Raw genomic sequence first — 15,668 nt, 5'->3', positions numbered from 1 at the left:
TTATATACATTTTCCAGCCTTGCAAATAATGTTTATCCTGCCTTCAAATTACTGGTTAATTACTAGCCTAATGGTGATCGAGTATTTTATCTGTACATTTTTAATGATTATATTGTAGGTACGACGGATTGTGCTGAAGTGATTGAACCCCAGAGAAAATGCCCACAGTGCACGCAGTAAATGATCTAAACGTACGTAAATTTAGTTGGATGAGTAACAACAGGGTCCTATACTAATATTAGCTAAAGACTTCGTGCTTGTCATTTACCTATTGTTAAAATAGCTCCATGGAGATTTAAGTGCATATCACAGGGATCTCAGGATAATAATATGTGCCTTTTCGATCGCGACTTCCGTAGATACAAAGTATACCCATTCCATGCGACCGCCCTTTTTTTTATTATCGCTTTTGGTTGTTGCCAAACATTGCGGTTAAAACGGCGCAGAATTGCAATGTCGAGTGTGAGGATTCATCTTTGCCGATAAATATTGATGACTGATAAATAATCAATAAGACAGTATGGGTGAAAACATTACAAGGTCACAGTTCAATATCAATTAATTTATTGCTAAATAGGATCGACATGGTAATACTAACATTCAATTTCACATTATATTATACATTTAATATAAATTGATACACACTGTTTACCTGTGTTACACTTTCCCTTGTGGTCTAAATTTGTTCTTATTCGAGTCATGAAAGAGTCGACATAATCAAACAACTCTTGCCTGACATAACTATTAATTAAAACATACACACATGACACTAACAAACGATATACAAACTATAATTAAGCAAACCAGTGCACATTTTATAAGAATGGACAGTTACTATCTTGTATACAAAATAATGACATTATTATAGATTATAGAGCAATGAATACATTTAAAAATACCATGAACATTAATTTATGTTGATACTTTGCTTCAGTGATTCCCATCGTTCCCAAAGAGTATTTATTTAATGGTTATCCCCACTCATTGCAAAGATCAAGTGCAACTCGTACAATTAGGTAGTCTAGGTTAATAAAATAATATTATTTTCAGTAGGCGTACGGTTTAATATCTCATTTAATATTATCCTAGGATCAATAAACGATTTGTATCGATGTGGAAAACTTGAATAACGCATGAATATACTTAATTTCAACCTACAGTATTTATTATCTAAATACATACATTCAAATCGTAGTCACAGTAACAAAATTCGACGTCACACCTCAGTCTACAGACTTGTAACCAGTTCTGTCGTTGATGGCGCCAATCCGTCTTCCAACTGCATATATGATTATAACGATAAGGATAACTACACCAAGTGTAGCTCCCACGGCCACTGACACGACACTTTGAGACCCAGCATTACCTTCCTCACATTCTTTACCTACAGAATATGGTACAAAATAATGGTTTTAAAAAGTATGAAAACAAAACATATAACATTACTTTATGTTACAACTGTCTATATTAATATTACAAAAGTCGTACACAACTATTATAAACACGTCGGTTTATACAAACGTATGTGTGCGTTTGACAATACGTAATACATACCTAATATAAATACGTGCGCGGACAAAACGACCAAAAAACTTACGGGGTCCATATGTACTGTTCACTAAACTAAATGGCTGAATGTGTAGTTTGATGAATTTAATATCAACTTCATCTTTATTATTGTCTGACGCTGCTGGTAGCTTTAATAGAACATCTTTATTACATGTTTGAGACATGGTATCTGGTGTTTTGAAAAATTCTTTATTAACGCTTGATTGCACAGTCTTTTTTCGAGCTAAAATAAATAAATAAAAAATAGTATTTGTTAGTGGTAAAAATATCACTTTCGTCATTCAACATCGTTAGCTCACAGTGTTCTCTCTCTCCGCACTCTTTTTTTGTTCTCCTTATCTCTCTTTTTATCTCAATCTCCCAACACCCCACAACAATTTTTCATAATAACTCCCTTCTCCCCTCTTTTATCTAATCCTTCTTTATTCTCGTTCCTATTTATTTATTTCCTTATTCATCACTCACCGTCTTTAGCGTGGTAGAAATACGTGCTATCAGCGGAATTGTACGTGAACTGTATAGACGTCAACATCCAACACATTCCGTTCTTTGAATTTGAACATTTTACTGAATCATTGATCTAAACGGGAAGAAATACCGTGATTGTTGTAATTTATAATGTTCTAATCGTTTCACAACCTATGGGTGGCAACCCAATGTTTGGGTGGCGAAAAAAATTGATGGATCGCGAAATTGTTTCCGATGTTAAAACTGTTTATCAATATGAATGATCTAGATGTGAAATTTTCCCTATGTTAAGGCGAGTAACGTACACACAATTGGGAACCAACGACGCTTTTGATGCATAGTTCGTTGTTAATAAGATACCGGCGGAAAAGGTAGGCTACGATCGTTTTGCCAATTGAGAGCGCGCTATTATCAATAAGTGTCATTTCCGGCCGCCATTACATGCGAGATACCATTTCCGGCCCTTTATGGTGTCATTTAACAAAATTCGCTTCGTCATCGCCCCTCTCTCCCAATTTAATGTTGGGTCGCGAGAACTCCCTAAATAGGGGCATTGGGTCGCGATCAAAAATGGTTGCGGGAGGCTGTGTTCTACACTATAATGTATTTATATTCTACGAAATTGTGGTGATACGTACGGTACCTACAGACAAAAGTGAATTGATTGTCAGCATACGCTGTTTAGGGTCACCCTCTATAAATGAGGTGTAATAAAATAAAATATAAAAGTTTATAAGACTAGTACACATGATTAGTAATGCCAAATAGTTTCGTACCATGTTAAATGTTGTTTGCAGAGAATACTGGTATTTTGAAGACCAAACGAGTGTAAGTATCGCTTGTTCTTGATTGCATGTACCTTCAACTTCAGATTTTGTATCAACAGGAATTGTTGCCTGTTGTAATGATGTCTATGAAAACAAAAATTAGCAATTCGGGAAAGTCGTACATTACATTTTAGCAACTTCATTCAAGTTGTTTTATTAATATTGTAGGCATACAAATATACAAAAACTACCTTTTTTGAAGAAATGTAATGAACAATCAATTCTGCTTCAATATATGCCTTGATGCAAACTTTACCGGTATCATCATCAAGAACTTGGAACTCATATGGACCAAGTGGTTTGGATGGCACCACCACCTGTCAATGAGGATAAAAAAAGAGATTGCATCATCAATACGAAAGGGCGCCTCTTGCTTTAGAGTGATTTTTGGTGACAAAATGTAGTGACGCGAAAGCCTTACCGGTAGTTCGTCTGTGGTATTCATTTTATTTGTTGGCTTGCCTACAGTAAATGGCTCTACTGATGTAGGTTCTGATTTAGGTTCTGTTGTAGGTTCTGATGTAGGTTCTGCTGAAGATTCTGATGATAATTCTGTTGACTTTATTGACTCACTTTCTTCATAGGTTTCTGTAACTGACTGATAATCGATTGAGTCCGACTCTGTAGTGAATTGGCCCTTAGCTGAATTGAATAAAATCATTATGTAAATTGTTATTTACTTGAGCAATGGTTTATGTTATATTTTGTTAATTTACACATGATTTTCTTATTTTGGTAAAAAAAAAGAGTTAAATCCTATTTACAAGTTTGATCTGAATAAGAAATATTTGAGGGTACGTTATTTTCTAAACAAATTTGATTATGCCTACATTATTTTCAAGGCGATTAAAAGTTTGACGTGCACGTGTTCCCTTATTTCGTTCAAAACGCACGTCGTGGGCTCGTAACGTATTTTTGAAAAGTCTATATACGTTACTAACATTACAAAAAGAGCACGTGTCGTTTGATAGCAGGCCGTCACAAAAACCCGGATTTACAAGAAAAAGCAGATGATACACAGACCTTGCGTCGTATCACCTAAATATTAATGCCGCCGTCGGTTAGGATTTTGCACAAAGTTCATCAATTTAAGCCGCCGTCATGAGTTGTAACCACAATATATTACATAATTTAACAATGTCTATGCACTTAGATTACAAACGTGAATACTAATTAAATCTTAAGTGTACACAATCGATTGCCGTGTTTTCAGACGACAATCGAGACTTTATTAGATCACCAGTAAAGAAAATCAAATATCACTGAACGACTCTTGAAAATCACGATTATAATGTTCCAATAAATTTGACGATTTGCAATTTGAATTTCATGTATATTTACAAATTAATACAAATTGTTGAGATTGTTAATCCGTTTAAAAATTAATTAATTTCCAGTTACAACTGGTCAGTTTAGACTTGTCTATGCCAAATGTGTACATTATCATATTCATAACTTTTGCTAATATCTTCATAATGTAAATCGTAAATCATAAATTCATGTTACATGACTGTATATTTCACACAGACCAATAAATATATATATTTATATACATGGTGTAAAGTTTCCACATTCTTTTTTGCTTATCTCTTACATTCTTATAATGAAGTGACACGCATATAACGACGCAAGAAATGAGACGTTATAAAATTAGCATTTAGGGTTGGGTCTCCTCTGTTAAATCACAATTTGAGAAAAAAAAAACAATTTTACTTAAACCCGTCGATTGAAAAAAAAAACTCATGTACAAATCAGTCTTTCCTATAATGATATTGAATAGGCCTATATGTATATATATAATTATATAAATCATACTGTCAAATTATAGAAACAGTGCTCATAATATTCGGAACATGATTTTTAGCTTATAACATGCACGCTTTATTATATTAACAGTTTCATTCGTACAATCAAAATATACTCATTTGCTATTGAGCATTATCGGTCTCTACATGTGCTAGAAATACATATTAACACACAGGAAATACATCGGTTCTCAAAGACCATTGACTGCATTAGCGATAATATTCTGCATGCAAAACGTTCCTAGCACTTTACGATACAACCCCTGTATCAATATAATATCAACTAAGTTAATAACAAATATACATGTTGTCGCTTACCTACTACAAGTAACATTAAAACGACGACAAGGATGATAAATATATGATTAGAACACGCCATTTTCTTCTCCTGCTATTTCTTTATAATTCCTTTCGTCTGTCATTGAATGACCTACACTGAATTTGCCCTATTGATTTTGTCACGTGATCAGCTTGAAATTCTAAAGATATTGATTAAGAACGTATCTATACTTCTCAACAACACCACGCAGCACCGAATATTATAATTATTAACTCGCATTATCCATCTTATTAATAACGAAATATCTATCAAAATGTTTTTCTTTATTGATTAAGGCATAGTGATAAAAATATTATTATAGTTAATCTATTAATCTATCTAAAGAAGTTAAACGGGGTACAAAAATCTTTTAATTAATTTATTTTTTGTTGTATTATTAATAATACGTATTAGGATGAATGTTAATGAGTTAGGAATAATGGAATATTCCGCAGTTTTCTTGCCGATACGTAAATGAGGGCGGTGTAGGAAAATTATAGAGAGTAGAGTTAATAAATCTGTTGAAATTGCAAATAAAGGGGGGCCTTCCTGCAGGGACTTCTGGAATATCTTAAAAAGTGCTGATGGAAAACACAAATCAGGTATCACTTGTATTAAATCTTTAGATTCAGGGGAAATTATTACAGACAAAAAAGAAATTTTGGACAATGCTAAAAAATACTGGGAAAATCTTGGTGAGCCTAACACAGATAAAGATTGCTTTTCCTATCTAATAAACAGAGAAGTTAATGAATTGTACAATAGATCTTACAATACTCATGACAATAACAATGATAATCAAAACCTGTTAACAGATATAATAATGGATCTACAGATAATACGGGAAGCATTGTTGGCTGCAAAAAATAATAAAGCACCAGGAGTTGACAATATTACGAACGAACTTCTTAAAAATGGTGGTAATGCAATTGTAATGTCTCTAATGCAGTTATTTAACAAATTAATTCAAATTGAAAAGATCCCAAGTGAATGGAACTTGAGTATAATTGTTCCAATCTTTAAAAAAGGGGACAAAGCAGATTTAAACAACTATAGAGGTATTTCACTAACTTCATGTATATCAAAAATATTTAACAGAGTTATTTCTATGCATATCTCTAGTTTCATTGAAAAAGAAGATCTGCTCTCGGAAGTCCAGGGAGGCTTTAGATCACAACATAGATGTGAAGATCATATTTTTACCCTTAAAAGTATTCTAACATGTCGAACAAAAGAAGGGAAAAATACATATCTAGCCTTCCTGGACTTCCGAAAAGCTTTTGACAGTGTGTGGCGTGAAGGCCTATTAAAATCAGCGTGGGATGTCGGAATAAGGGGAAAGGTTTGGCGAATCATTAAGTGTTTGTATAGTAATGTCAAAGCAAAGGTTAGAATGGGGAATGATCTTACAGATCAATTTAATGTAAATAAGGGTGTAAAACAGGGATGCGTTTTATCCCCAATATTATTTTGTATCTTCATAAATGAATTTGTTAAAATGCTCCGTAGTAATGATTTAGGAGTTAGAATGAATGGTTCATGGATGGGTGGCCTCTTTTGGGCCGATGATGTTGTTTTGCTAGCTAATAATGAATTTGAAATGTTAAAAATGCTGGATATTGCAGGGAAATATGCAAAGGAGTGGAAGTTAAGCTTCAATTATGACAAATCTAATGTAATGGTTACTGGGAAACGTGTCAATCGTGATAAAAAATGGAAAATTGGAGATGAATTTATAACTGAGGTAAACAATTATAAATATCTAGGTGTAATAATTTGTGCAAATCAAAAAGAGCATGGTCACTACCAACATGTTATACAAAAAGGAAATCGTCTAATCGCATATATTAAAGGTATAATAGGAAATCTTGATGATTTCAATAGGGTCTATTTCGGGAATATCCTATGGAAAACAATTGCACTTCCCTCGATTAACTATGCATGTGGTGTATGGCACTGTAATTCAAAAAGCGATATTTACAATTTAGAAAAATTACAGCTACAAATGGCCAGATTCCTGCTAAAAGCTCCGAGATGCACACCGCAACAAGCACTATATGGTGATTTAGGATGGAGTCCATTATCAAAAACACATGAAATTACTAAAATCAAATACCTCAAACGTGTTATAAATATGAATGTAAATAGATGGCCTAATATTTCACTCCATTGCATGTTTCAACTCAACAGTGATTTTGATTCATTAAAATACAACTTTTTAGCTTTATGTAAAGAAACTTTAGATAAATGCCAAGACTTAAATATGTTTGAACAAGTTTTTGATACTGAAAATTATACTTTTAATTCATTCTCTGTTAAAACCATAGATGACCATGTTGCAGATGCATACACTTTGGATTGGTTAAATAATATAAACCAAAAGTCATCCCTTGAAGATTACTCCAAACTAAAAGAAAGTCCTAGCCTTGAGAGTTATCTTCTTGATAAAACCAATTTCACAGGTGCAAGCTTAAAATTTAAATTAAGATCCAACACTTTACCTCTAGATGGACGAACCTGTAAATGGTCTAAAGAAATATCTGGCCACTGCACTATATGTCAGAGTGGTGAAATAGAAAATGTACAGCATTTTTTATTTAATTGCGAAGCTTTTAATGCTATAAGGGAGATCCAATTAGTGAAGCTAAATAATGACCTTGAAAATTTGGATGAGTCTGCAACATGGGAACATTTTATAAATGCTGATGTTAATGAAAAAACTACTATAGTTTTAGGGGGAGATATTAACTTGGATCCTAGTAAAGCTGTCTTGACAGCATTTGACAAATACTGTAAGAATTTCCTTAAAGTTGCCTGGAAAAAAAGATCAGAGTTAAAAAAGAGCTAATTTGCATTGTTGCTTTATAATTTTGTTTATTAATTTTCACTGTATATTGTATTTAATGTTGCAGAGAAAGACTGGTGTACATCTCTGTAAATCTTTTTAAATTTCTATTTGTGTTTACTGTATTCGTTGATCTTAAAGTTTATTTTCATACTTTAATTTGTTAATTAACTATTGTATAATTCATTTCCTTTTCTTTTTCTTTAAACTTATGAACGCACCGTCATAAAACGTGTGCCGCTGTTCTAAAAGCGTCTGTTCAAATAAAGTTATTTATTTTATAATCTTTAATTTCCTACTCTATACCTGTAGAAGTAGTCACCACGTTGATGATTTCTTAAGGTTCCGCTGATGAAGAGATCGATCTCAATTTTTTGTCATTTATAGTTTTTAAGCTTCGGTTTTATTGATAAGATTTGAGCTTAATATGAGTGTGAATTGGCTTCTTTTTCTGAGTTTGTATTAATATCATTAGACTTAATGAATGAATGAATTTGTTAATGAAGTTGGAAGATTTGTTATTTGGTGTGAGGATATGAACTTAATACTTAATATTACTAAAACCAAAGAGATGGTAATAGATGCGTAAAACCGCAGTTGAACATAATGTAATAACTATTAAAGAAACCGAGGTTGAAAGAGTAACCCAATACAAATACTTAGGTACTATAATTGACAACAAATTAAATTGGGAGTCAAACTCTATCATGATTTCCAAGAAGGCATCTCAAAGGCTTTACTTTCTCAGAAAACTCAAGCAAATTATAGAGTTGATAACACTATTTTAATTCTATTTTATCAAAGTATTATTCAAAGTATTTTATCTTTTAACATTGGATGTCTTTATGGTAACTATACTGATAATGATAAGAAAAATATTGAGAGACCACGTAAAATTGCACAACGTATTATTAAAGCTGATCTAACGCCTTGTTCATTTATCTATGAAAAGAGTATTTAAAAAAAAGTAAACAATATTATGAAAGACCCCACTCATCCGTTACATTACTTTTATAACTTAAATAGATCAGGTATTAGGCTACGACCTCCAAGAGCAAATCTTTGTAGAACTAGAAAATCCTTCGTTGTAAATAGCATTCATATTTTTAATTCTAATGTAAGACGATAATGCAATTTTTAAATAGTTTTACATCTTTAACAGTTTTTTTATTTTTAACTTTTTATCTTGTATTTTAATCTGTTATAATACTGCACGTTTTAATATTGTTGTAACATTTTTTATGTTTGTTTTTCTATTTTTATGGACAAATAAAATTTCTTGAATCTTGAATCTTGAATCTTACATTGCTTAATTATTATTTTATGAATATATTTTTTGATAAATAAATATATGCTAACTGCCTCCACGATGTATTATATTAATGCATCCAATCTCGATGGGTGTCTAGAAAACTCAGATCTCAGATATATCTGAGTTTTCTAGGTCTAGAAAACTCAGATATCAATATCTGAGTTTTCTAGTTCCAAAATAGAACTAGAAAACCCAGATCATCAAATGGATCGTTTCATTATTATTAGAGGGTAGCATATTTGAAATACTACACAGTATACGTTTTCTTACTAATAATAATAATTATTGTAACTTGTAGTAGCAGCCTACGACTTAAATCATAAAGAAATACAGTATACACCTTTTAAAATGTAGGCTTATCATTTAGGCCTAGCTATGCAAACTCAATTCAAGGCTCAACGTGTGGGCGCTATCGCGATGTATCGCGAAGAGTAGGCCTGGTCTTACAGTACTAGACTAGAAGTGGTCAACTCGTACCCAAAATAACTCGTACCTATTCCCAACTATTTAGACTCACTCGTACATGCCTTCTCCGTTATTGCCTTCAGTGAAACCTGGTTAACCGAAAAAGATAATATTAATCTATACCAGTTACCAGGCTACAGTTTGATTCACAATGATAGGAAAGATAAGAGAGGTGGTGGGGTAGCGTTCTATGTTACCAACAAACTAACATATATTATTAGAAATGATCTGTCATCTTGTATGACTGAAGCAGAGACTATTTTTATTGAGATTGAGTTAGAATCAGGAAATAATGTTATTTGTGGTATAGTTTATAGACCACCCTCACGTTCCTTGCAAAAGTTTGATGATGAATTAACATGTGTAATGCAAATGTTAATCTAGAAAAAAAGAAAGCTTACCTTGTGGGAGACTATAACATAAACTTACTCCAACAATCTACCGACAACACTATCCAATCACACTTAGACACAATATTTTCTCAGTCATTTCAGCCAATCATAAAAAGTCCTACTAGAATATCCGATAATTGTGCTTCAATAATTGATAACATTTATTGCAACATCGATTCTTTTACTACGTCCCTTAAAAGTGGAATACTTATTACTGATATTTCTGATCACTTCCCAATATTCTGTGTAGATACTTTGGAAAAACATAATAAGCAATATCCTCGATTTGTATATAAACGACAATACTCTCCTCAACAAACGGAGTATTTTTTGCAAGAATTACAAAGTAATCAGTGGAATGATGTGCTATTCTCAAATAATGCGAATGTTGCTTATCAAAATTTTACAAACACTTTAAATAAAACAATTGATAATTGTTTCCCTTTAAAACGAATTAGAAATAAGGCGAACAAGTTAAAATCTCCTTGGATCACAGCTGAAATTGCCAGAGCTATCTCTCAAAAACATAAATTATATAAAAAGTACAAACAAAATAACACCACTACTAATAAAAGTACGTACATACATTTTAGAAACAAGTTAACCACTACTATTAGAAATCGGAAAAAAGAATATTATATGGTCCAGTTTGAACGAAATAAACAAGATATTAAAAAAACGTGGACAATCCTAAATGATATAATGGGTAGGAAAAAGACTACCAATTTGCCTACAAAAATAAAATTGGGTACTGAGACTTTCTCTGATAATGATGAGAAAGCTGATGCATTCAACTCTTTTTTTATTAATATTGGAGAAAAACTAAATAATAAATTTAGGCATGAATCTCAAAATGAAGAAATCACCCACAGAACTTTCTTAAAGGGAAATTTTACCTCTTCAATGTTTTTTAAGCCTGTTACTGAACATGAACTTAACCACTATATTAAAAACACAAAGAATACTTCTCCTGGCCATGATGGTATAAGTGCCCAACTCATAAAATCTGCTTCCCCGTTTATTTTAAAACCTTTATTGCATATTATTAATACGTCATTATCATCGGGCTGTGTCCCGGCTGATATAAAAATTGCTAAAGTTATCCCGGTATTTAAGAATGGTGACATCTCCGATATAAATAATTATCGGCCTATTTCCATTTTACCCTTTTTTTCCAAAATATTTGAGAGGATTGTGTATGATCAAACGATTTGTTACCTCTCAAAATATAACGTACTGAGTAAAACACAGTATGGATTTAATTTAGACAACACCATTCAACTAGTCATGCTTTAATACAATCGATTGAAAAAATCACAAACGCTATTGAGAATAAAGAGTTCACACTAGGAGTTTTCCTTGATTTATCAAAAGCGTTTGATACAATCGATCATGATATATTATTAGATAAGTTAAGATTTTATGGTATAAGAGGAGTTCCGCTAAACTGGTTCTCAAACTATCTTAAAAAAAGACTACAATACACATTTATTGTTAATACTGCATCTAGTAAAATGAGAGTAAACACTGGAGTTCCTCAGGGATCCATATTGGGTCCATTATTATTTCTTATATTCATTAATGATATTAGTCTAGCATGTAACCATGTAGACATGATTATGTATGCAGATGACACAAATGTGTTTTATAGTCACAATGATATTACTCAAGCTTTTGATACAATGAACCAGGAGTTATCTATACTTTCGGACTGGTTTATTGCTAACAAATTAACGCTAAATGTAAACAAATCAAAATATGTTATATTTAAGGCTAGAAATAAGTCAGCTGACACTACCTCACTAGAATTGAGGATGGGAAATGAATGTATAGTAAAAGCTACTGAAGTTAAATTTCTAGGCTTATTTCTGGATGAAACTTTATCGTTTAATTTTCATGTAAATGAGGTAGCAAACAGTATTTCTAGAATAATTGGTGTCTTAAACAAAGTGAAGTCTATATTATCAAGTAAAATCTTGTTAACGGTATACAATGCACTTATATTACCTAGAATAACGTATGCTATCACAGTATGGGGTGCTACTTCTGCTACAAACTTAAACCGTATACATATTCTCCAGAAAAAAGCACTTAGAAATATTTGTCATGTTCATTTTATGCATCCTTCTCATCCACTTTTTATTTCAACCCAAACATTAAATATTTTTGACCTTTATACGAAACACACTGCTATATTTATGTATCAATATAAACATAATCTATTACCTGAATCATTTAATAACTTATTTAGTACATCTGCCTCATTCCATAATTACTCAACTAGAAACAGGTCAAACTACTGTCCACAACTAAAACGCACCAAAGTCGGACAGCAATGTATTTCCTACCAAGGAACACATATTTGGAACAATTTAACAGACTATATAAAACAATCCCCCACTTTAAGTTTGTTTAAACAGAGATTAAAGCAATATTATAACAATAGAAATATTTAAGTTAAGTAAATCACATTATGTTATTTTGGTTTGTTCTTTTTGTGTGTACTAATTGTTTGATCTTTTTGTTAGGGTTACATGCTTAAAGCACTTGTGCTTATTTTGTATCCCATTCCATTATCTTATTATTTGTATTGTATTTGTATATGTTTTTATTTTGATTATGGAATAAAAATGTCGATGAATTGAATTGAATTGAAACTTGGCTAACTTGTACTTCAACCAACTCGTACCCACACCAACTCGTACATGCCTCATTTTTAAGCCTATATTTTAACGGTAACATGCACTGTATTTTCTTTATGATTTAAGCCGTAGGCCGCTTCTACATGTTACAATATTAGTAAGAAAACGTACACAGTAATCAGTTTTAATAATACTCTAGTATTTCAAATGACCTACCGCTGATTAATAATGGAACGATCCAAATGACCTACCAACCAATCAAATGATGATCTGAGTTATGGAACTAGAAAAGTCAGATATTGATATCTGAGTTTTCTAGATCTAGAAAAGTCAGATATCTGAGTTTTCTAGATCTAGAAAAGTCAGATATCTGAGTTTTCTAGACACCCAATCTCGATCGGCCTCCAATCGATCCAAAACCGATTTAGGAGTGGAGTTGTGGCTTGGTGGTTATGATGCCTGCCTACCACTCTAAGGATCCTGGGTTTAAGTCCTGTCACATGTCCCAAAGACTTGTAGTAAGACTTGTTTATGTAGAGCATCCTGTGTATAATTATTATGTTTGTCTTGTGAACCTGTGAGGGTCCCTAATGATCAGCAATTGGTGGATGGATCACCCTCATTAAATATAGTCCAGTCCCTAAGGGGAGAAAAAGGGGTGGGATGTTACCAGACTGGATACAAATTTTTCAATATAGCAGTTTCAGGTTTGGTAGAGTATAGTGTGGAGATGCCAAAACAAAGTTACTGGAAATCTGATTTGACCTCTGTGACCTCTGACCTCGATTTTTATATTTTTCTATTATATAACTAAAAATCGCCATATCTTGACAACGCATGAACATTTTACATTAATTTTTTTGTCAAAATGCTTAGAAGATATATATTTATATTCTCTATAATGAAAAAAAAATTTTTTAAATGGCCGCAAAGGCTTTATTTTTCAGTTTGACCTTTGACCTTGATTGCCTAATATCTCAATAACACGCAATCTCAGAGATTTGAGAATGGGCTCAAAGTGTTAAGAAAATAAATCAAATATTTAGTCTAATAGAAAATTTTTTCAAAAAATTACCATCAATTAAGCTTTTTTTACCCTTGACCTCTAATGTTTGAATATGTCGATATCTCGGTAACTATTTGTCCTAAAAAGTTCAGTTTGGTGTCAAATTGTTCAGAATATACACATTTATACTTGCTCTAACAAAATATTTTGTCAGAATTCAATTGGAAATGTCAATTTTAGCTATGACACATCGTGTTGCATATATTTAGCAATTAATAATCTATAAAAAAAGAGGGGAGGGGGTTGGGGTGGATGGAGAGACATTTTTTTACATGTTACACAAATGTTAAACTCTGTCTACACTATAAACTTTATGCGACAAAAAAATGTGATGTGCCCATATATGGACACGATGACATGATATCACTACCATATTTGGACACATCACACCTTTTTTGTTAAACTAGTTTATAGTGTAGACAAATATGTAAAAAATATGTGTCTCTCCATCACCCCAACCACCTCCCCCTCTCTCGCATTTCCAATGCTACTGCATGCATCTATACACATCAAAATGGCCGGAATTGTACTGGAAAGTTTTTAGCTACATTTGAAAATAAGTCCCAGAGGATGGGTGTATTGTAATGTTATCAGAATTATGGCAATTGTTTGTAATGGGAAAGTTTTTCAAAACTACATTTGAAATATTTACTAATAATATCACATGCTATTATAGATATACTTATTTTCCCCTGACAAAGTAATTTTGACAAATATTTTTGTTGAATATGCAATTTTAATGTCACACATAATAGTTATTCACTATTTCACCAAAAATTGGATTGAAAAAAAATTATATAGTGCATACCCAAAAAACTGTAATTCAAAGCACAAAATAGGCTGGAAGTCAATGTGGTTTTGGTTAAATTAACTGTTTATTTTGTCTTTAAAGTGATATTTACTCTATTTTTTAGATTAGCCCTTTGATTAAACACCTCTTCAAATGCAGTGAAGATCTTAAGTGTCGCCTTGTCTTACTAATCTTCCTTAACTACTCTTTTAACGATCGTAATCAATATTTGTTGAGGTATAATTATTCCCTCTAATAATGGTAATGCCTGTTTTATTGAGTCAAATGCTTTCTGATAATCTCTAAATCAAAGATTTGGTGATATTCATTTCCTTTTTATTTTAGTTGATTGACAAACTGTATAAGATGGTCCTACTGTATGAAGCCATATATATTAGTTTATGTACTTCTAGTCGGTCTCTGATTTTGTTTTTTGATTGCTTTTGTAAATTATTTGTGTACATGTGATAATGTTCGTTTGGTCGGTAATGGTTGATGTCAGTTTTGTCATGTTTTTGTGGTTAAAAGTATATCATTGCTTCTCTTCATTTCTTCTGGTTTCAAAGATGTTGTTGTATAGTGTTATGAGCTGGATGTGTTATTGCCTCATCAAGCTTCATCATCAGTGTTGGAGCTTTGTTTTCTTGCATTTGCCTTAAAGCCTCTTTCATTTTCTCTACAAGAATAGATGGTAATTTTTTTGACTGCTCACTGGTTCGTTTTCCTTTTATATTCCACTAACTACAGTATGTTCTTGAAAAGAAATCAGCTTTGTAATTAATTTGTCTTTGATCCTTTTCAGATTTCTAATATTTCAAACATATGTTTTTATTTTTCACTCTTTTCTTCGCTTTTTCCTCACTGTTTTCAACATTTCATTTGTTCAGCATACTTCAAGCAATGAATTGATAATTAGGTTATGTGTTTTATGAGTATCAAATCGCATTGGTTAATTCTTCTTTTCTCTTTTTAAGATCTTGATTTTTTTTTTAAATGTTATTCAACTTTAAGTTTATCTAATTTTATGTTGATATTAAGTGTTGCTCTTACGGTGTAGGCCTACCATGCAATGGAATTATATATTAAAATTAAATTAAACATTAAGTTTTAAGAAAATTGTAAAAGGTAAACTAAATAGGATATTGAATGTAGTTCTGGTCCATTAAAT

General features: G+C 32.0%; 1 protein-coding gene across 1 annotated transcript; it reads right to left on the bottom strand.

Annotated features, from left to right (window-relative positions):
- Positions 1-547: 547 nt before the first annotated feature.
- On the bottom strand, positions 548-5,087 carry LOC140060432 (lysosome-associated membrane glycoprotein 5-like). The gene is made up of 7 exons (XM_072106632.1): positions 4,988-5,087; positions 3,286-3,506; positions 3,056-3,181; positions 2,814-2,948; positions 2,035-2,149; positions 1,598-1,792; positions 548-1,384 (listed from the first exon to the last, which is right to left on the bottom strand). The coding sequence occupies exons 1-7, from the start codon at positions 5,046-5,048 to the stop codon at positions 1,224-1,226; spliced, it is 1,014 nt and encodes a 337-aa protein (XP_071962733.1). The 5' UTR covers positions 5,049-5,087; the 3' UTR covers positions 548-1,223.
- Between the last annotated feature and the right edge of the window lie 10,581 nt (positions 5,088-15,668).

Source organism: Antedon mediterranea, chromosome 10, assembly GCF_964355755.1.
Source record: "Antedon mediterranea chromosome 10, ecAntMedi1.1, whole genome shotgun sequence".
Classification (NCBI taxonomy): Eukaryota; Metazoa; Echinodermata; class Crinoidea; order Comatulida; family Antedonidae; genus Antedon; species Antedon mediterranea.
The sequence above is the reverse complement of the archived record's forward strand: the minus strand, read 5'-3'. Positions and strand labels throughout refer to the sequence as shown.